This window comes from Pecten maximus, chromosome 7 (assembly GCF_902652985.1).
Source record: "Pecten maximus chromosome 7, xPecMax1.1, whole genome shotgun sequence".
Taxonomy (NCBI): Eukaryota; Metazoa; Mollusca; class Bivalvia; order Pectinida; family Pectinidae; genus Pecten; species Pecten maximus.
The window spans coordinates 9,678,761-9,702,296 of NC_047021.1; the positions used below are offsets into that span (position 1 = coordinate 9,678,761).

Sequence of the window (23,536 nt, forward strand, 5' to 3'; positions counted from 1 at the left end):
TAACATAAATATATTTTTATTTGGAATGTAACCAGTTAGTATAAAATGCCATCATTATCATCGTTATCCCGATATTGAAAAGTACGATGTAATGATGATCCTCCTGAAAGCAAACAAGGAGAATATTTGTTACATTAAAATTTGACTTCAATCAGTACGCCAGAATTCATACAAATATATCATCGCATGGTAAATTGATATGAATGAATGGAGAATTCATACGTGAAACCATGATAGGACACTGTACAGGGGAAGGCACTGAATATCCTGACAACTTAATGGTATATTGTAATAACAAAGAAACACATTCTGGGATACTGTGACAAGAAAGAAGTATTGTCAGGTTATAAATTTTTTTTTAATTATTTTTCTGGACAATGTCTTTGTACTAATGAGACAATATGTGAAATGTTATTGCTTTTAATACTTTTATCGACAAAGGGTAATTCTGCACATCAATGTTGTAGACCAAATGTAGACCAAATTCATGTGATCTACAACGTCAATGCTAACAAACTGATCAAATCCCAAGAGTATTTCTCATTTTTTGACATTGAGACCAGCGTCCTGATACATGTAAAAACACGACAATAATCATATCAAAAGTATTCCTCTACGTTACTCAGCTATATTTTCTGAAATTACTCGATCTTAGGTCAAGACAACTGTTTGCAAATAATATAAACACAGCTGAAAATTTGATGGCAAAAGGAACTTTGTCTATTTTATACCAAGTGTATGGAATGAAAATAGCATTGTCTGTTTCACTGTTACAGAGGAATCCCTGTATGACTTATTGGTTTAAATATTTCACACAACACATGTAAAATCATAGATATAAAAGGAAACTATTTTCTGAATATAAGTGTTTATGTTTATCGCTAACCATTTATCATCAGTAATCTACCCTGCACGTATGAAACGATATCGTACTTAATATTGATGGATGATTGGTCTAATCGTGTATTCTGACCTAATACTATCGAATCATATAAAGGGCCACTTGAGGAAAAATATTGAAAGAAATACCTCGGCCCATTTAGACTTAATTACATTCCTCTTTAGACCTGGGGCATTATGAATAGTTCTTCCGTATTACTTTTGTTTAATCGTGGTCAAAGACTGAGAATCTCTCGCAGTGAAGTAGGCGTCACTTGACTCAAACACAGTCCATCACATTGTAGTCATCATTTAAAATAAATGTATGTGTGTTTATAAAGACAGAGTTCACCCATATACAGTAACAATCATATCCAGTAAATTTGAGCATTTAATGAATGGTATCATACTTCAACTAATTATATAACACTTAAAATAGGGTACGTTGTAAGTCCATATAAAAATAATTAAGGGATATATAACCACACATATAAAATCACTTTAACAAGTTAACAACACTCGGACATTCCTATATACACTGTAATTATACTAGTTTCACATGTATTTAAATATCCTTGAACTTTATCACTGGAGATCAACCTAGAACTTCTAAAAGCACATATTGTATCACAATGCTTAATACTCCAAAAGCAGATAAGGCTTTCGAAAACAAATTGCAATTAATCTATACAGGCTTCATCAATTTTTTCATCAAATATACATTACGACAAACATATTAATAATATTTCCATAATTTGCTAATGCGCCAAATACATCCATAATACATTTACACGTTGTCATTGTCACGTATTCAATACGTGAAAACTTACACGTTAACAACATTTACAGTTATCATAACTACAAATCAAATAAATGTACATTCATTATTCATTTGCAAGTTAAATATGATTCATCGATATGTCAATGTTTAATACATCGATAAATTAATCTATATAAGAAAATCACATTATATATAACTGAGTAAATGAATTTTTCTTTTTCCCAATTAAATATTCTGGAATGTTTGAGGCAATCTGATCAACAATAATCTAACGGACATGATTAGGCATGTTACATCTGGTGTACCTTAGAAATCAGGATTTGTCTATCTGGTTAACTAATTTTAATGTAAAACATTCGCGTCAGCACCACCACCATTTCTTGTGTAATTCATTGACAATTACTAAACTAATACATATACAGTAACGTTTAACCAATGGAATACACACTAGGATTGTATACAGCATAGACTCTACTCTATCACTTTACGGTCGTTAATATGGGCTGTATCTATCTAAAATATCTCAAGAGTATGTCACTGCTGTACAGTTGTTCATATTTCGCCCCTAACCGCGGGCACACGTTAAGGTGTGTGGAATGGTCTTATTGGCTATGTGGGTGGGTCTCTAGGACACCTATTGTGTCTAGGAATAACAACAACGGAATCAGGACACACCGAAACAAAAGTAGGGCAACAGGAATCAGACCACACCAAAACAAAGGAAGGGCAAAAGGAACCAGGAAACATTGAAACAAAGGTAGGACAACAGGAACCAGGAAACATTGAAACAAAGGTAGGGCAAAAGGAACCAGCAAAAACCGAAACAAAGGTAGGACAACAGGACACACCAAAACAAAGACAGGGCAAGAATGTAACTAGGACACGTCAAAACAAAGACAGGGCAAGAAGGGAAACTAGGACACGCCAAAACAAAGACAGGACAAGAAGGGAACTAGGACACGCCAAAACAAAGACAGGGCAAGAAGGGAACTAGGACACACCAAAACAAAGACAGCGCAGGAAGGGAACTAGGACACACCAAAACAAAGGTAGTACAACCAAAGCAGCAATGCGTTTAATACATTAACCCATCCCTAACTAAAAATCCATCAAACTAACATATTGCAGTAATCAATGACTTTATATGGATTCGGTTTCATGGTAAACTACTGAATAATACACCATGATGATTTTGTTTGATTATAGCCTTGGACTAGTTGTCAAGACCTGAATAACCATTTATGTTCACGAAATACACAGTACAGTCACACTCTTGTGATTAAATATATCCCACTATTAAACACATCTATTACATACGTATTTACAATATAATCCAACACTTCTGTAACAACAGAGCTTCAAATAAGTATCTTTAGAAACTCAATCTGTGGATGTTTTGATATCACAGTAAAATTGATATCTGGGTAAATGTGACTGAAATGGTCTGGAATTTGTGAATCAATAAGATTCATTGCTCTAATTAACAACCACTGAAAAATATTCTTTTCTTATATTTTCTACCAACTTGCAATATTAATATACAAGAAATATGCCAATTAGCCATATGTACAACGACCGTTAAAGTTGACTCTATGATCATTAATAAAAGTAAATGGCTAGTTTTGAACATGATTTGTTTTCTGTATTATTGTCAAACAACCTAAATAACATTTCGCAATCTGGACAAAAATGTTAACACTTTTTTTAACAGTGTTTTATAATAAAACATTATCATAAATATAATGGCATCAATAAACAGGCAAGCAGGAGTAAAAATGTTATAAAAGTTGGTCTAAGCATAGGAACACACAAGTAAAATAATTCTGAAAAAGGCATTAACAATTTGGCTTCTTTGCCTGGTTTATCGCCCCGTGAACATTTAGGGTCATTTTGAGGCGGGGTCTCCTTATAGTAGTTAGTAACTACCTCACTGAACAGCATACGGGAGGCCCAGCGCATGCCTTCCAGAGCAATTCGTGGGAGTATACCCCCAAAGACATTTGTTTATATCAATCACTAAAGTACATCCACAACTCAGAATAGGAAGATCTGTGTGATAAATTCAAGCCTTATATAAACTAGGCTGTAGCTAGCCAAAATTATCAATGTAATGATCCCCTTCCTCTTTATAGTAGAACCTCTAAAAGTACCAGACCCTCCCTGTTTTCATTAGCTGTTTAAATTATAAAAAGTAGTTTTTGTAGAAGTATGTTCTTTCTCATTGACTTAGTAAATAAAATGCAGGTAAAACTTTGTCCAAAGTTTCTGCTTTCAACAGCAAGTTTGGAAGGTTTCTCAATCTGATGAAAATCATATCTTGGTCTGTGCTCCCATTCCATAAACTACGCTCCGCCACGTATCAAGGTATGATTTTAACCAAATTGGAAGTTTTCGATACCTGGAGTATTTATTCAATTCTATTGCCTTTTTTCCAGATGATTGTAGAAACAATAATGTTCACAAGGAATTAATATGAAGCTATGGAATTTAATTCAAACATCCTCAGCAGGAACAAATGCATTTTGTATTCCTCGTATTTCCTAGGGCCAATCAAATCTTGTAACACCACCTACAACATACAAACCATCATCATTATTTAACTCTTTATTAAGACTGAATTTATGGAATCTACTCATGACTCTTGTGAATGTACTAGTAAGACTCGGGCACTGCCATTAATACATCAAAATTAAGCTAACTAGGATGAAAGACAAACTCTCATGAACAAGTGGAAACATGAATGGACAGGTATATCCGCAGTTTTACCGGGGTGAGATTTTCTTATCTCACCCTAGGGAAAAGACAAGCTACAAGTGCTCTTTGAACGTGCTCTTGTTCTCGATAGGGTGATGTCACTATGACCTGACCCACAACGTTTGAATGTTAAATATCAGTATTATCACAAACGAAATTAAAATAAGTATTAATTAGCTGAGTTAACGGAGTGTTTGGTGTTCTTTTTGACAAGCTTATCGGAACTATATTTTGTATGAAATAAAATTGTAAGGTGTAAAGTGTCTGCTGCAGCCTTATCGCAACTGTCATCCGCCATCCACGTGTTGTTGTTTACATACGTTTGGATTTGGTTCACACTACGATTGGAAAACAGGGTAAGAGAAAAATAATCATTCACCTTTTTTTGGGATGAAATAGCGGGATCTCAACCCTCGGAGGAAGATTGCTTAGTTCCAAAACACTCGGCAAGCTTCATGTTTGGGAATTTAATAATCTCTCCCTCGGGTTGAGTTTCCCCTATATCACCCCAAAAGGGGTGAAAGATTCTATTAATCCCTAATGCAGCTCACACAAGTGTCTTTACCTGTAGAATGTTGTCATCCTGAATACTTGACATGAGATCTAAACACTTATCCAGAACATCCTTTCCCAGGTCATTTATGATTTCCCTAGAAAGAAGTCATTGGTAATAATATTACAATTATATATGTATATAGTTATATGTAATAATAAATTTACAGGAAAATGAAGACCAAACTTGCATTTATCATTCATATACCTTTATATAGGAATACTGAATCTGTTGCATAACCTTTTATCATATATTGTGAAATCAATAATGTCAATATGATGGTAATCAGCAACCAAAATCAGTTGTTTAACCTTCTTTTCATTTATATGATTTTACCTTCATTTAACATGGAGGTTTTATAAATCTCACTACCTTCCCTCGCATTATCACAACATACCATGGTAATCTTGCTACCGATCATCGCAATCTCACTAACAACTCCAATTATCGCACTACCTACCCTTGTTATCCTACTAAAGACCCTCGTAATCCCACTAACAACCCTTGAAATCCCACTACCTACCACTGTTATTACACTACCTACCCGTTATCACACTATCTACCCCTGTAATCCCATTATCTACCCCCATAATCCCACTACCTATCGCTGTAATTCCACTACCTACCCCTGTAATCCCACTACCTACCCCTGTAATCCCACTACCTACCCCTGTAATCCCATTAACAACCCCTGTAATCCCACTATCTACCCCCATAATCCCACTATCTACCCCCATAATCCCACTACCTATCGCTGTAATTCCACTACCTACCCCTGTGATCCCACTATCTACCCCTGTAATCCCACTACCTATCGCTGTAATCCCACTATCTACCTCTGTAATCCCACTACCTACCCCTATAATCCCACTATCTACCCCTGTAATCCCACTACCTACCCCTATAATCCCACTATCTACCCCTGTAATCCCACTACCTACCCCTATAATCCCACTATCTACCCCTGTAATCCCACTACCTACCCGTTATCACACTATCTACCTCTGTAATCCCACTACCTACCCCTATAATCCCACTACCTACCCCTATAATCCCACTACCTACCCCTATAATCCCACTACCTACCCCTGCAATCCCACTATCTACCCCTGTAATCCCACTACCTACCCGTTATCACACTACCTACCCCTATAATCCCACTACCTACCCCTATAATCCCACTACCTACCCCTATAATCCCACTACCTACCCCCATAATCCCACTACCTACCCGTTATCACACTATCTACCTCTGTAATCCCACTACCTACCTCTGTAATCCCACTACCTACCTCTGTTATCACACTATCTACCCCTGTAATCCCACTACCTACCCGTTATCACACTATCTACCTCTGTAATCCCACTACCTACCCCTATAATCCCACTACCTACCCCTGTTATCACACTATCTACCCCCATAATCCCACTACCTACCCCTGCAATCCCACTATCTACCCCTGTAATCCCACTACCTACCCGTTATCACACTATCTACCTCTGTAATCCCACTATCTACCCCTGTGATCCCACTATCTACCCCTGTGATCCCACTATCTACCCCTGTAATCCCACTATCTACCCCCGTAATCCCACTATCTACCCCCATAATCCCACTACCTACCCGTTATCACACTATCTACCCCTGTAATCCCACTATCTACCTCTGTAATCCCACTACCTACCCCTATAATCCCACTATCTACCCCTGTAATCCCACTATCTACCCCTGTAATCCCACTACCTACCCCTATAATCCCACTACCTACCCCTGCAATCCCACTATCTACCCCTGTGATCCCACTATCTACCCCTGTAATCCCACTATCTACCCCTGTGATCCCACTATCTACCCCTGTAATCCCACTATCTACCTCTGTAATCCCACTATCTACCTCTGTAATCCCACTATCTACCCCTGTGATCCCACTATCTACCCCTGTAATCCCACTATCTACCCCTGTGATCCCACTATCTACCCCCGTAATCCCACTATCTACCCCCGTAATCCCACTATCTCCCTCTGTAATCCCACTATCTACCTCTGTAATCCCACTATCTACCCCTGTAATCCCACTACCTACCCCTGTAATCCCACTATCTACCCCCGTAATCCCACTATCTACCTCTGTAATCCCACTATCTACCCCTGTAATCCCACTATCTACCCCCGTAATCCCACTATCTACCTCTGTAATCCCACTATCTACCCCTGTGATCCCACTACCTACCCCTGTAATCCCACTATCTACCCCCGTAATCCCACTATCTACCTCTGTAATCCCACTATCTTCCCCTGTAATCCCACTATCTACCCCCGTAATCCCACTACCTACCCCTGTGATCCCACTATCTACCCCTGTGATCCCACTATCTACCCCTGTAATCCCACTATCTACCCCCGTAATCCCACTACCTATCGCTGTAATTCCACTACCTACCCCTGTAATCCCACTACCTACCCCTGTAATCCCACTACCTACCCCTGTAATCCCATTAACAACCCCTGTAATCCCACTATCTACCCCCATAATCCCACTACCTACCCTTGTAATCCCACTACCTATCGCTGTAATTCCACTACCTACCCCTGTAATCCCACTTCCTACCTCCATAATCCCACTACCTACCCCTGTAATCCCACTTCCTACCCATGTAATCCCACTATCTCACCCTACAATCCCACTACCTACCCCTGTAATCCCACTATCTACCCCTGTAGTCCCACTACCTACCCCTGTAATTCCACTACCTACCCCTGTAGTCCCACCACCTACCCCTGTAGTCCCACTACCTACCCCTGTAGTCCCACTACCTACCCCTGTAGTCCCACTACCTTCCCCTGTAGTCCCACTACCTACCCCTGTAATTCCACTACCTACCCCTGTAATCCACCACCTTCCCCTGTAGTCCCACTACTCACCCTTGTAACCACAGTATCGTCCATTGCAATCTCACTAACTAGAAGCCTCCTATCTAATTAACTAGAAACCTCCTATCACACTGCCTAGCCTCTTATTTCACTACCTACCCTCGAAGCATTGCAGCTGGGTCATTACAGATGTCCTTATTCTCGGGTACACTCATAATGGCTAGAGAACAGAAAAATACAGGCATAAAATAACAGAAATTGAAATCCTCCAAATAATATTTTACAATCATAAGGAGCTTTCTAATACTATCCAAGCTCGCCAGAATTTTGCTGCTATATGTCAATAATTATTTCAGCTATCCATCAGTTTATACATAATACAATCGTTACAAATTCAATCCTTCCTTTGAGTAAATAATAATGAAACATTTACCCAGAATGCCTCTGATGGAATCTGTTGTCTTTCTTCGATCAAAAGGAACATAACCGGAGCGACGAGAACGTGCACGCTTGGGTCTGAAAAGAGATATTATGCACAATGATTAATAATTTTCAATTATGATTATTAGACAAAATAATTTCTAATATTTTCTTTATAAGTAAGAAATCAAGTGAATGGATAATCTGATTAATAATTATGTTATTATTTGTTTATTCAACAACATATCATTGACAAGTGGGGAAAAAATCCAGTTCATTGAGTTTGCAGAACATTTACATGGTAATGTATACCATGATATAATGGTGATATATATATAATGGTGATATATAATGTAGATCACATCACTCAACAGTGTAATATATTGTGAAAAAAATTCCTTCATTTCTTCACTTCCTCTCACATGAGAATTTTGAAACGTTATTGAAGTGGAAAACAAATGACCTCATTACGACAGGTTCCTCCTCCTCTTCCTCTTTTGGAACTGTATCAGGTACCGGGGTGTCAACGCCTTCTTTGACATTCTTGTACGTGGCTTTCTGAGCATGTGTGTACAAGGTCACAAGGTCAACAGGTGGTGTATATTTCTATCCAAGGCCAAATCAAATATACAAAATTCTAGGTTCAAGGTCACAGGATTATCAGCCACCCATTTTCATGCAAATCACAACACGAAGTGGAATTTCATGCACATTACACGGGTAAGTGTTTCAGAATTTGTATTTTTTACCCTCAAATTTCACAAGCTTGACTGTTATCTTTATCAATGAAGTGACTTTTTAACAATTAAAGAATTTCCATTCATAAAAACAACATTTACAAACACAAAAAAACTCAAATAACACTAAAACATCCTCATGGCAGAGTGATTAACATTATAAAAACATTTAGCATGCTTTCATTAAATAGTCTATACACAATCATGTGTCTTGTCTGACTTTCTTGATTTTGCCCTTGTATCTTAAATCCTGTGAGATTGAAATAATTGGGTATATATATTGGTAAAGACGAACATACCTTGTCCATTTGGTTAGCTATACAGTAAGTGATTAATTAACCATAAAATATAACTATTAAATAGGTGATTATTATTGACAACTTAACAATTAGTAAAATGGGAGACAATAAAAAGACATAGTGAAGTATTCAAGGAGATTGGATTTAACATAATAATTGGAACATTTTCTAAAATATCTTACAGGTCAGTGTACATACTGCTACACAATAAATGGTACATACCTCCAAGTCTGAAAACGTCAAACTACCAACAGGGGAGGTTGTCTCGCTTTTCTTCCTCTCTGTCAATGACATGGGGAAAATACAATTAAAACAGGCTAAAACCAACACAACCAAAATACAACGATTGTGTAATACTGAAACTTGTCCACAGTTTGTTAAATTTGAATACATTAATTTTATACCAATCTTGTGAAATGTAATAAAAATCTGCATATAAACGACCTCTAGAATGATGACAGTGAATGAATACAAACAGACAGATGGACCAATTGACAGGCAGAGACAATTATCAATGTCATACACTCCTGAATCTGAAACAGGATATAAGGATAATAATTATAAGTTAGACTAGCTTACCAACTTTCTTGGCCAGGAAACCTGCTTTCTTTCTCTTCTTCTTACCCCTCTCAGGACTGGTCGTCTGTGTCTATATGTTAGAAAGTAAACAGTGTGGTGATCCTCAAAACATTTACCACTCAGAACACTGTCATGTAACAACACTGATATATCAACTGTATAATTATGAGAAAACAATTGTGAAGGATCGCCTTCTAAGAGTTAATACCATAGATGGTAATATTGTAAGTAATGGTCATACATTTGCTATAGTGGTATTGTAAGTTATGGTCATACATTTGCTAGACCACTTATACAATATATACGGAGAAGTATAATCACTGAGGTCTAGTTCTACAATCTACAGGTATATGATTATATCAATAAGTTATCCACACCTGTATGATTAACAAATTATAACAAAAATAGCCACAACATATCACAGAACCTAACCGCAAAACAATAAAGAAACAAGTATAAGACTGTTAGTAATGATGATACAGCCATATCTATTTAATAAGAGATACCCATGCCAGCTCACCAGTACATGTGCTGTCTACAGCGCATAAACATCACAACAACATCACCTTTACCGGTGTTTCTCACTGGAATTAAAGAATGCTAAAATCATCTTTTTTTACCTCAGACTTTGTGATAATTGATCTCCTCATTAAGTATAAATTAATATTGGTATACCTGTACTGGTGCTGCCTCTGTTTCATCAACACCATCAAACGGAGTAAGGTTCCTCTTAAATCCTTCCACAACAGATCTGGCCGCTGCTATAGGATTTCTAGAGAAGTCTATGGTATCATCTAAACTAGCTAACACTTTGTCTTCTACACCTTTCAAAGTATTGCCACCAGGTCCCTGTGATTCTAGTGAATCCTTCGACACCATGTTTATTTTCAGTGAGGATAAAGATTCAGGACTTGTATGTAAAAGAGTTTCCAATTCTGTCGCTACAGCGGATGTTAAACTTTGTGATGCATCATAATATTCCTCAGTGTCATCACTTAAATAAGTTTTCATTGTGTCATTTCCTGAGCGTGCTGTAACAAACGTATCTCCATAATCATTACTTTCATTTTCTTGCAGGGTTTCATCATAACCCCAAGTACCAGTATCATTGACTCTCATTGTATCATTGTTATCACCTGTATATGTCTGTTTGACTCTCATTGTATCGTCGTAATCACCTGTATATGTCCGATTGACTCTCATTGTATCATCGTAATCACCTGTATATGTCCGATTGACTCTCATTGTATCATCGTAACCACCTGTATCTCTTTGAATGACTTTCATTGTGTTGTCGTAATCACTGGTACCAGTCCGATTGACCCTCATAGTTCCATCATTTTCCTCACTTTCATTTACTCTCATTGTATCATCATCACATTCACTGGCATTGTTTCTCAGTGTGACCTGAGCTAGTTTATCTATAACATTACTGAGCATCTCCTGTTCATGCTTGTCAATCTCCATCTTTACATCTTTCCAAGACATTGACATTCGAATTTCAGGTTTGGCATATTTTCCTTGAGCGACTCCCTTCCTCCGCCGTAATCTCGCTGATTTATTTGGTTTTCCTTTTGTCTCCATTTCAGACAAAACCACCACATCTTGTATCTTCCAACTTGTAGCATCCTTAAGCCAGAGTTAAACAGAAAATAAACAAATGATATGTTAAAATCAATTTTTCACAATTAAAAAATAAATTCATATTCTAGTGCTAAGTTATCTTTAATCATTTGGACTATGTATAATTATATAACAGTTACTGTATTTAGGTTATTTTAATATATAAATTAATTTTCAACTTTTAAATTAATTTATCACCATTAAGTAATACTTAAGAGTCTGATGTACCTGTGGGAGATTTTAAATGTTATACAATTAATTCAGTCAATAACAAACTGAGTGGTGTACCTGTATTCAGTCAATAACACACTGAGTTGTGTATCTGTAGGTGATTTTTAATGTTATTCCATTCAGTCAATAACACACTGAGTTGTGTACCTGTAGTCAGTCAATAACACACTGAGTTGTGTACCTGTATTCAGTCAATAACAAACTGAGTTGTGTATCTGTAGGTGATTTTTAATGTTATTCCATTCAGTCAATAACACACTGAGTTGTGTACCTGTAGGCAGTCAATAACACACTGAGTTGTGTATCTGTAGGTGATTTTTAATGTTATTCCATTCAGTCAATAACACACTGAGTTGTGTACCTGTAGGCAGTCAATAACACACTGAGTTATGTACCTGTATTCAGTCAATAACACACTGAGTTGTGTACCTGTATTCAGTCAATAACACACTGAGTTGTGTACCTGTAGGTGATTTTTAATGTTATTCCATTCAGTCAATAACACACTGAGTTGTGTACCTGTATTCAGTCAATAACACACTGAGTTGTGTACCTGTAGGCAGTCAATAACACACTGAGTTATGTACCTGTATTCAGTCAATAACACACTGAGTTGTGTACCTGTAGGCAGTCAATAACACACTGAGTTATGTACCTGTATTCAGTCAATAACACACTGAGTTGTGTACCTGTATTCAGTCAATAACACACTGAGTTGTGTACCTGTAGTAATCTGTCCTTTAACAACTTGCTGGCACTGGGGCGCTGTTTTGGATCAGTCCTCATCATAGAGAACACTAGCTCTTCCAATGATGAAGTATAGCCACTTGGAAACTCTGGCAACTGTTTAAAAAACATGTTATTTCAAAACAGAACCTGCAAAAACTAAACATCTGATTCCTCTGGATAACCATTTAGTGCTGAGAGACTGATTAAATAATATGTCCTTCTTTATTTACTCAGCAACATTCAACATCAGAATTTATTTGCCATTTTTTTCTATGAAACCATCTTTAGAGTTACTATGCAAATGGATAATGCAGAATTTTAATTCTTGAATGATTTCCGAATGGCATTATATATATATCACCATCAAGAACTAGACTAGTAATCATGGAAACATAATTCCCACAAAAAGACTGTTCTTCATGAAAAGTCTATTTAAAATGCAACTTAAATCATATGAAAACAATGAGAAAGATGAAATACAAAATAATGAAACAAAACATCCCAGAGATCTTGGCGTCCACCACTAACATATTAAATCCGAGAAAGATAATTTTAAGAGAGACTTTCTGAGAAATAGCGAAATGGTAAAAACATAATGTTTTTATCTGAACAGTTAAAATCCATTTTTCCGGATTAGTCTAAAATTGAGCATGCACAAGTAAAAATACCAAACTAGGCGAACTATAATATGAAATCTGGGACAGAGCAGACAGGAATTTTCTGAGAAAAGGGAGATAACAAACTTCAACTATATAGACAGGAACAGACATCATGATTCCAACATGAAATATCAATAGCAATAACAAATTTCAAGTATTTCAATCCAATATGGCTGCCTGTTGCTCATTTTGTTTTCCCATTCACTTTCAAAATTGCAATATATCAACATGTCAACATTAATTTTTAGAAAAATCCTTCTTTTACTTCTAAAGAAATGGTGATAAGAAACTTCAACTGTCAAAATCCTAGATTGCCATCTAGATCTGTTGGGCATTTTCTTTTATTACTCAAACTCAAAATTGAATGGGCTCCACTAGAAACTTAAGGGGCCATACATTATGAATTTTAAGACATATCTTTCCATTACTTTTGAAGAAATCATAATGATGGTTGAGTGTAAATTATTTACTGACAGACGACTCACGGTGGGCAAATTAGTTAAACATTTAGGATCAAAATGTGTATTTTTAATATTGTTGTTTCTCACAACACAATTCCTTTGAAACAGATTCACTAAGATGCACTACCTTGCATCATGATAGGTTTTGAATAAAATGTCTCATATATATATATATTGTATCATCGATAATATCAAAAGGATGCAGTTCAATTTCTTAAACATACAACAAAATGCAATTAAACATACAACAGATATACATACAATAAAATACATACAAAAGCCTATATATAGGACATTCATTGCTGTTATTAGATATAATGCAAGATTGCAGATTTATGTACGTATAATATATATATATACAACTTATCAGTAATAACTGAACTCACCTTTCCATTCTGAATATCTTGTACATTATGAAACAATGCAGGTTTATTGAAGGCTCTGCGCATTGCGGTCATCTCATAAGCACAGCATCCGAAACTCCATATGTCAGCCTGAAACAGGAAGCAGTATATATCAGTCTGTATTTTGTAAGTTGGCAAAACCTCATTGTTGCCTTGTTTAAGTTATATTATTCATACCTCATGGTTGTATGGTTTAACTGTTCAAACCTCATGGTTGTATGGTTTAACTGTTCAAACCTCATGGTTGTATGGTTTAACTGTTCATACCTCATGGTTGTATGGTTTAACTGTTCAAACTTTGTACTTGTATGGTTTAAGATGAACTGTTCATACCTTGTGGTTGTATGGTTTAACTGTTCATATGTCATGGATGTATGGTTTAACTGTTCAAACCTCATGGTTGTGTGGTTTAACTGTTCAAACCTCATGGTTGTATGGTTTAACTGTTCATACCTCATGGTTGCATGGTTTAACTGTTCAAACCTCATGGTTGTATGGTTTAACTGTTCATATGTCATGGTTGTATGGTTTAACTGTTCATACCTCACGGTTGTATGGTTTAACTGTTCATACCTCATGGTTGTATGGTTTAACTGTTCATACCTCATGGTTGTATGGTTTAACTGTTCAAACTTTGTACTTGTATGGTTTAAGATGAACTGTTCATACCTTGTGGTTGTATGGTTTAACTGTTCATATGTCATGGTTGTATGGTTTAACTGTTCAAACCTCATGGTTGTATGGTTTAACTGTTCAAACCTCATGGTTGTATGGTTTAACTGTTCATACCTCATGGTTGCATGGTTTAACTGTTCAAACCTCATGGTTGTATGGTTTAACTGTTCATATGTCATGGTTGTATGGTTTAACTGTTCATTTGTCATGGTTGTATGGTTTAACTGTTCATACCTCATGGTTGTATGGTTTAACTGTTCAAACTTTGTACTTGTATGGTTTAAGATGAACTGTTCATACCTTGTGGTTGTATGGTTTAACTGTTCATACCTCATGGTTATATGGTTTAACTGTTCAAGCCTCATGGTTGTATGGTTTAACTGTTCATATGTCATGGTTGTATGGTTTAACTGTTCATTTGTCATGGTTGTATGGTTTAACTGTTCATACCTCATGGTTGTATGGTTTAACTGTTCAAACTTTGTACTTGTATGGTTTAAGATGAACTGTTCATACCTTGTGGTTGTATGGTTTAACTGTTCATACCTCATGGTTATATGGTTTAACTGTTCAAGCCTCATGGTTGTATGGTTTAACTGTTCATATGTCATGGTTGTATGGTTTAACTGTTCAAACTTTGTACTTGTATGGTTTAAGATGAACTGTTCATACCTCATGGTTGTATGGTTTAACTGTTCATATGTCATGGTTGTATGGTTGAACTGTCCATACCTCACGGTTGTATGGTTTAACTGTTCATACCTCATAGTTGTATGGTTTAACTGTTCATGCCATGGTTGTATGGTTTAACTGTTCATACCTCATGGTTGTATGGTTTAACTGTTCATACCTCATAGTTGTATGGTTTAACTGTTCATACCTCATGGTTGTATGGTTTAACTGTTCATACCTTGTGGTTGTATGGTTTAACTGTTCATACCTCATAGTTGTATGGTTTAACTGTTCATACCTCATGGTTGTATGGTTTAACTGTTCATGCCATGGTTGTATGGTTTAACTGTTCATACCTCATGGTTGTATGGTTTAACTGTTCATGCCATGGTTGTATGGTTTAACTGTTCATACCTTGTGGTTGTATGGTTAAACTGTTCATACCTCATAGTTGTATGGTTTAACTGTTCATACCTCATGGTTGTATGGTTTAACTGTTCATATGTCATGGTTGTATGGTTGAACTGTCCATACCTCACGGTTGTATGGTTTAACTGTTCATACCTCATAGTTGTATGGTTTAACTGTTCATGCCATGGTTGTATGGTTTAACTGTTCATACCTCATGGTTGTATGGTTTAACTGTTCATACCTCATAGTTGTATGGTTTAACTGTTCATACCTCATGGTTGTATGGTTTAACTGTTCATACCTTGTGGTTGTATGGTTTAACTGTTCATACCTCATGGTTGTATGGTTTAACTGTTCATACCTCGTGGTTGTATGGTTTAACTGTTCATACCTTGTGGTTGTATGGTTTAACTGTTCATACCTTGTGGTTGTATGGTTTAAGATAACCGGTTCATGCCATGGTTGTATGGTTTAACGGTTCATACCTTGTGGTTGTATGGTTAGATGAACTGTTCATACCTCATGTGGTTGTATGGTTTAAGATTAAACTGTTCATACCTCATGTGTTGTATGGTTTAACTGTTTCATACCTTGTGGTTGTATGGTTTAATGAACTGTTCATACTCATGGGTTGTATGGTTTAATAACTGTTCATTACCATTGTGGTTGTATGGTTTAACTGTTCATACCTTGTGGTTGTATGGTTTAACTGTTCATACCTCATGGTTATATGGTTTAACTGTTCATACCTCATGGCTGTTTGGTTTAAGATAAACTGTTCATACCTTGTGGTTGTATGGTTTAAGATGAACTGTTCATACCTTGTGGTTGTATGGTTTAAGATGAACTGTTCATACCTTGTGGTTGTATGGTTTAAGATGAACTGTTCATACCTCATGGTTGTATGTTTTAAGACGAACTGTTCATACTTCATGGTTGTATGGTTTAAGACGAACTGTTCATACCTCATGGTTGTATGGTTTAAGATAAACTGTTCATACATCATGGTTGTATGGTTTAAGATAAACTGTTCATACCTTGTGGTTGTATGGTTTAACTGTTCATACCTTGTGGTTGTATGGTTTAAGATGAACTGTTCATACCTTGTGGTTGTATGGTTTAAGATGAACTGTTCATACCTTGTGGTTGTATGGTTTAAGATAAACTGTTCATACCTTGTGGTTGTATGGTTTAAGATGAACTGTTCATACCTTGTGGTTGTATGGTTTAAGATGAACTGTTCATACCTCATGGTTGTATGGTTTAAGACGAACTGTTCATACTTCATGGTTGTATGGTTTAAGACGAACTGTTCATACCTCATGGTTGTATGGTTTAAGATAAACTGTTCATACATCATGGTTGTATGGTTTAAGATAAACTGTTCATACCTTGTGGTTGTATGGTTTAACTGTTCATACCTTGTGGTTGTATGGTTTAAGATGAACTGTTCATACCTTGTGGTTGTATGGTTTAAGATAAACTGTTCATACCTTGTGGTTGTATGGTTTAACTGTTCATACCTCATGGTTGTATGGTTTAACTGTTCATACCTCATGGTTGTATGGTTTAACTGTTCATACCTTGTGGTTATATGGTTTAAGATGAACTGTTCATACATCATGGTTGTATGGTTTAAGATAAACTGTTCATACCTTGTGGTTGTATGGTTTAACTGATCATACCTCATGGTTGTATGGTTTAACTGTTCATACCTTGTGGTTGTATGGTTTAAGATGAACTGTTCATACCTCATGGTTGTATGGTTTAACTGTTCATACCTTGTGGTTGTATGGTTTAACTGTTCATACCTTGTGGTTGTATGGTTTAACTGTCCATACCTCATGGTTGTATGGTTTAAATGTTCATACCTTGTGGTTGTATGGTTTAACTGTTCATACCTTGTGGTTGTATGGTTTAAGATAAACTGTTCATACATTGTGGTTGTATGGTTTAACTGTTCATACATCATGGTTGAATAGTTTAAGATTAACTGTTCATACCTCATGGCTGTATGGTTTAAGATGAATGTTCATACATCATGGCTGTATGGTTTAAGATTAACTGTTCATACCTTGTGGTTGTATGGTTTAAGATGAACTGTTTATACCTCATGGCTGTATGGTTTAAGACAAACTGTTTATACATCATGGCTGTATGGTTTAAGACGAACTGTTCATACCTCATGGTTGTATGGTTTAAGATGAACTGTTCATACCTTGTGGTTGTATGGTTTAAGATGAACTGTTCATACCTTGTGGTTGTATGGTTTAAGATGAACTGTTCATACCTTGTGGTTGTATGGTTTAACTGTTCATACCTTGTGGTTATATGGTTTAACTGTTCATACCTTGTGGTTGTATGGTTTAACTGTTCATACCTTGTGGTTGTATGGTTTAACTGTTCATACCTTGTGGTTGTATGGTTTAACTGTTCATACCTTGTGGTTGTATGGTTTAACTGTTCATACCTTGTGGTTGTATGGTTTAACTGTTCATACCTTGTGGTTGTATGGTTGATGCTGGAACTGCTCAGGACTCATATAGGTCAGAGTTCCCACAAATGTCATTGCCTTTGCTGCCTCACCTTCCAAAACTCTGAAGTCAGAAAAATGATGTGTAAATATCAGTTAGTCTGCAACTGCAGGTAGATACATATATCAATAAGACAATCCAGCATTCCCCCACCTAATCTGAAATGATATGCCAAGAATGCACAGATTATGAATTTAATTCGACAGACCTACCATACGAATTCAGGAATACCACTTATTTTAGTAGATGATATCAGAAATTCAATGCAAGTTTATCTATGCCCCAATTCAAGTAGTTCAAGTTACAAGTTGTGCAGAAGATCAGAGCTAAACAGTTCTGTTCTTTGATGTAGGTTATAATCAAGTCATAATAAAGGTCACAGTGACCTACTTTTGGTACATGACACTCCTGCACCAAGATGGACGTATAAGATTCCAATGACTGATAATATAGGAGATACAGGCCAAATAAACTTTTACAGAGTATGTTACCAAAACCAGTTTCTGGTGGGGGACTCAAAATCTACTTCATTTAGCATGACAAGTAGCTAGAGTTGTATAGCGGAGGTATACCTTCATGCATGCATACAAGGCCAGGGCTGCATGAATATAAATTCTACCTCGACAAACATATATCCTGCCTCAGCAAATACAGACTTGGTTATGATATATATTGTCTCAGGTAAGATAAATACTGCCGTGGCAAACATAAATACCATCTCAGTAAAGATAAATACCACCTCAGTAAAGATATATACTGCCCCGGTTAAGATAAATACAGCCCTGGTAAAGATAAATACTGCCTCGGTAAAGATAAATACCACCTCTGTAAAGATAAATACCACCTTAGTAAAGATAAATACCGCCTCTGTAAAGATAAATACCACCTCAGTAAAGATAAATACCACCTCCATAAAGATAAATACCACCTCAGTAAAGATAAATACCACCTCCATAAAGATAAATACCACCTCAGTAAAGATAAATACCGCCTCGGTAAAGATAAATACTGCCTCAGTAAAGATAAATACTGCCCTGGTAAAGATAAATACCACCTTTGTAAATATGAGTACCACCTCTGCAAAGATAAATACCTCCTCGGCTAAGATGAATACAGCCTTTAATTATGATAAATACCTCCTCAGCTAAGATAAATCACGCCTTGGCAAAGATAAATACCACCTTGGTAAAGATATATCAACCACAACTCTGCATTGATTATAATAATAGCAGAGCATGTATGTGTGCTTATTATGTTGAATTATATGTATTCGATTGCTATTCATGAATACACGTACATCTTAATAATTTCCATTCACATGTTTATCTAAAATGTAAATCTATGAGGTTTTTATACTCACTTTGCAATACCCAAATCTCCAACTTTGATATTCAGACATTCTGTCAAGAACAGATTTTTGGTCTTTAAATCTCTGTGCAAAATTTTTTTCTCATGAATGTACTGTAATGAAAAACATACCATATACATGTATATATAATTGTATAAATAATTGACATCAAACATTGTAAAAACATAAGTGAAACATAAATATGTACCAGGTATGTATGTCACCTTTCTAATCTGAGAATATTGTTTCACAATTTGTTTAAGTTTGTGTTTGTTTCAATTGCCAGATTATACTCCTACACTAGTTCCTTTAATTTCACAATCCTAATTAACCTAAATTTCAAGCAGGGAAATCATTTTTATTTTTTATTTTTTTTTTAGCATTTTCAGTCATTCATCATTTTCATCTTTAGTTACATTGCATTTGAAACTTTTTCACTGTTAAATTATGTAATGATAAACAAAATGAGAATAGCTAGATCTGACAAGGAAATATTACTGTAACATACACCAGTCATTTAACATGTAAATTAGAGATGAGACTGTATATTGGTCGTTCAATCTGCATAAGTATCACAGAAACACATCTAAATTCAAAACATTTCCCCATGTGTACACATGTATCTACATATAGAGCTCAACTGTCTGAAGAACAACAATGATGATAATAATACTGATAATCTTTATATAATTATTCAAACTTAATTACATATTGAGTCAAAGACTCATCTCCCATGTGGTCAAGCATATTTGATAATATACATATGTACACAAGAACAAAATTATTATCTCCTATAAGGTTTTCAATACTGATTTCCTTCAGCAATGACTTTGTGAAAACTAGAAAATGTCAGCTACGTAAGACATGAATGCCCTTAAGCTTGCTCCTATGCAACGAACTTGATGTTATCATTATAAAATAAGGGTATTTTTAAACAATGATTTGGAACAAGATAGCACATTGTGTCCTATCCAGAAGGGGTCGAATGTGACCTTGGCCTTTCAGCCTTGACTGACAACCACCAGAATGTATTTAGGTGTAGGACTGTTGTTATGACATCATAGTGTTATATTGAGGGTTGTCAAGAGATCTAGAGATACATCATTGATTCAGAGCGGTATATAGAGCCCAATGTACACATCTAGTCGAGACAGAACAGATATAACACCATGGACATGGTTAACACTATGTATGCCCCCCATCACCCTCCTCTCCATTTATTAGGAATTGTATTGGTAAATGCTTTTAATTAGCTTCCTTTCAGTGTTTTATATATAATAATGAAGTTATTAAAAAAAGAAAAAAAAAGAAAAAAAAGGTTTTAGAGAGAGCCAAATAACACTCCTTTCAGAAACTGACTAACCAGTACAATAATTGTCCTCAAATCAATTAAAACACAGACCTGTAGCCCAGATATAACCTGGTGAATCCACAAAATGATGTGTTGTTCTGCAAGTTGTCTCCCCTTCCTTTCTCGTAAGTAGTCCTCCAAGTCTCCCCCTTCACAAAACTCCGTAACAATGTTGAGTGTATCCTCATCTTCAAAAGACTCAATGTACTTGAGAACGTTCACATGATTCAGTTTGGATAAAATCTCTGCCTCCCTTCTTGCTTGTACACATTCTTCTTCATTACCTTGGAAGTCTATCCTTTTCAGTGCATACTGAAAAAATTATATTATCAATATGTGATCATGTATGTGTAACATAAATAAATATGCATGTACACTGATTTTCTTCTACAATAACAACAGATCTCATAGGTATGTGTGCAGGTGTTGCTACGCTTGGACATTTTTACTGCTGTAGGAGGTGGAAAAGATGTTAGTTTTATTTTTTCAAATAGGTATGCAGGTATAGAAGTTGTCATATTCCAACTGTAAAATTTCTCTGTGGGAGTTCAAAATTTTAACCTGCAGAAAAATAAACGTATATTTGACAAAATAATTTGTATAAACCTATTTTGGCAAACTAATACCTTAAAACTATATATTAATGCTGCTCTTTCTGATGGACTATTTTTTTTTTTTCAAGTATCAAAAAGGTTTATTGAGTGATAATTTTTTTAAAATCTACAGTAACAAAAAGTGTGCTGCAGGGTGGAAAAATATATGTTCATTGAATGCCATACATCCTTTTCCAGGGAAACACGACTTCGTACCAGGATCATGATGTACATAATCCAAGTTTCAAAGAGATCGGTTGAAAAATGTAGGAAATTGATGGACAGAAATAAAATACTGAAATAAACGCAGGGATATATCTTTTGCAAATATCATTGAATCAAAATTATTTTTTGGGGAAACAACAACATATCATGATTATAAAGCCTACCAAGTTTCATACCATAGTACAGTACTCCCATAAAATTTGATGCGCATAATTATAAAAGCAAGTTTGCAAGTTTGGATTGAACAAGAAACTGTGAAATATAAATAAATGTCACAAAATTACGAAAACTGTAGATAATTATAATGAAACAGTATATTGATCATGATAACATAGCAATATATGAACCAATTAGAATACTGTTAACTTTTTAAGTTAATTTGCTGTGTAGGCCAAGGATGGTTTTGAAATTTAAATATTATTTATATATAATCATAATCTCATATATAATCACCCCCATTCATGTTTGTAGACAGCACACTGCGGCCACCATGCTATGAGAAAAAGTAGGACTTAACTCATAATTTTGTTTTATATTTGGGTTTATATTAATATTTCAAACATATGGTTACATGCATGCACTTTTAATAATCATAAGTAAGAGTTTTTCTTTAATGATTTTTTCAAATGGATAATCCACATAATTTAGGATTTCATTTGATTTTTTGTTGTTGTTTTTTTAGGACAAAAAAGCAAAAAGACTCACTTATGCTCTTATGGCAACCATAAACCTCAATTTACTATCTAAATTAACAAAGATATGTTATTTAATTTGTGGAAATTCTTACAGATCTAGCTAGATCAAATTACTAATGTCAACATGATCCTGATTGCATCATAACAGTTTTGCTTAATTGTATTATCAAAACAGTATGAAACATTTGTGTCCATTAATATAAAATCAGCAATGAAATTGTGATCCAAGCAGACAACAAGTGAACAGTGTACAACACACACACGTACACTTGCTGCATAAAAACTGTCATCCAGTGTCACTGACAGTGATCAAACTTTTAGTTTCGGGTGCCCAATCCTCTATATTTAGTTGGTCTAATTATAAATTGACAGGAGGTACATATTGTTGCATGTATTCCAACTAATTTTACTTTTGACCTCAGTAAAAATATTTTGAGGCTGCAGATCATGACAAAAATGAATTTATAACTTTTAGGATTCAAATGTCACCAAAAATTGTTCTTAAAGGTACAGAACACTCTAGGTAGAACATTTGCAACTTGTGCGGAATATCCCTTAAATAAAGGCCTGATATTTATATTTTCAAATAATGAGTTTTTTTTCTTTTTGGTACTTTATAACTGTTATGTATCTATTTAACAATGAGTAATATAAAAAGTGGGCAGAGCGGAGACTTGATTTACACCATTATCTGCTGTTTAAATATCTAGATTCTGCATGTACAGGTCTATATTTAACATTATAATTTTAGCCTATATATGACATGACTAGATCTTATAAATATATTTCTGACTGATTGTTACAGTACCCGTTCATCGTTAAGTTCGTTCCTGATGAGAAATACAGATCCATACGCTCCTTTCCCCAGTGATCTTTCATATTGGATTGCACATTGGTCATCCATTTTCCTCCATATTAACCCGGAAGGTTGTATAAAAGAAAAACCGCCTGGAGCCCCTTTTGTTTTTTTGTTATCGAAGTCGAAATGACACCTCACATTCAATAAACATCCGGTCTGGAAACGACATCACGCACCTGCTTGAATCACTTG

The 23,536-nt window shown here is 35.5% G+C and overlaps 1 protein-coding gene across 3 annotated transcripts; it reads right to left on the reverse strand.

Moving 5' to 3' along the window:
- Positions 1 to 23,485, reverse strand: LOC117331545 (serine/threonine-protein kinase 3-like). 3 transcript variants are annotated; one of them, XM_033890296.1, is made up of 14 exons: positions 23,294 to 23,485; positions 21,024 to 21,284; positions 19,634 to 19,734; positions 18,240 to 18,336; positions 13,964 to 14,071; positions 12,452 to 12,571; positions 10,550 to 11,503; positions 9,875 to 9,938; positions 9,518 to 9,576; positions 8,723 to 8,865; positions 8,273 to 8,355; positions 7,999 to 8,059; positions 4,980 to 5,064; positions 1 to 4,229 (listed from the first exon to the last, which is right to left on the reverse strand). In XM_033890296.1, the coding sequence occupies exons 1-14, from the start codon at positions 23,387 to 23,389 to the stop codon at positions 4,128 to 4,130; spliced, it is 2,334 nt and encodes a 777-aa protein (XP_033746187.1). In that variant the 5' UTR covers positions 23,390 to 23,485; the 3' UTR covers positions 1 to 4,127. The 3 variants fall into 3 exon arrangements, with proteins under 3 accessions (XP_033746187.1, XP_033746188.1, XP_033746186.1); XM_033890297.1 differs by having other exon boundaries at positions 8,723 to 8,817; positions 9,875 to 9,944; XM_033890295.1 differs by having other exon boundaries at positions 9,875 to 9,944.
- Between the last annotated feature and the right edge of the window lie 51 nt (positions 23,486 to 23,536).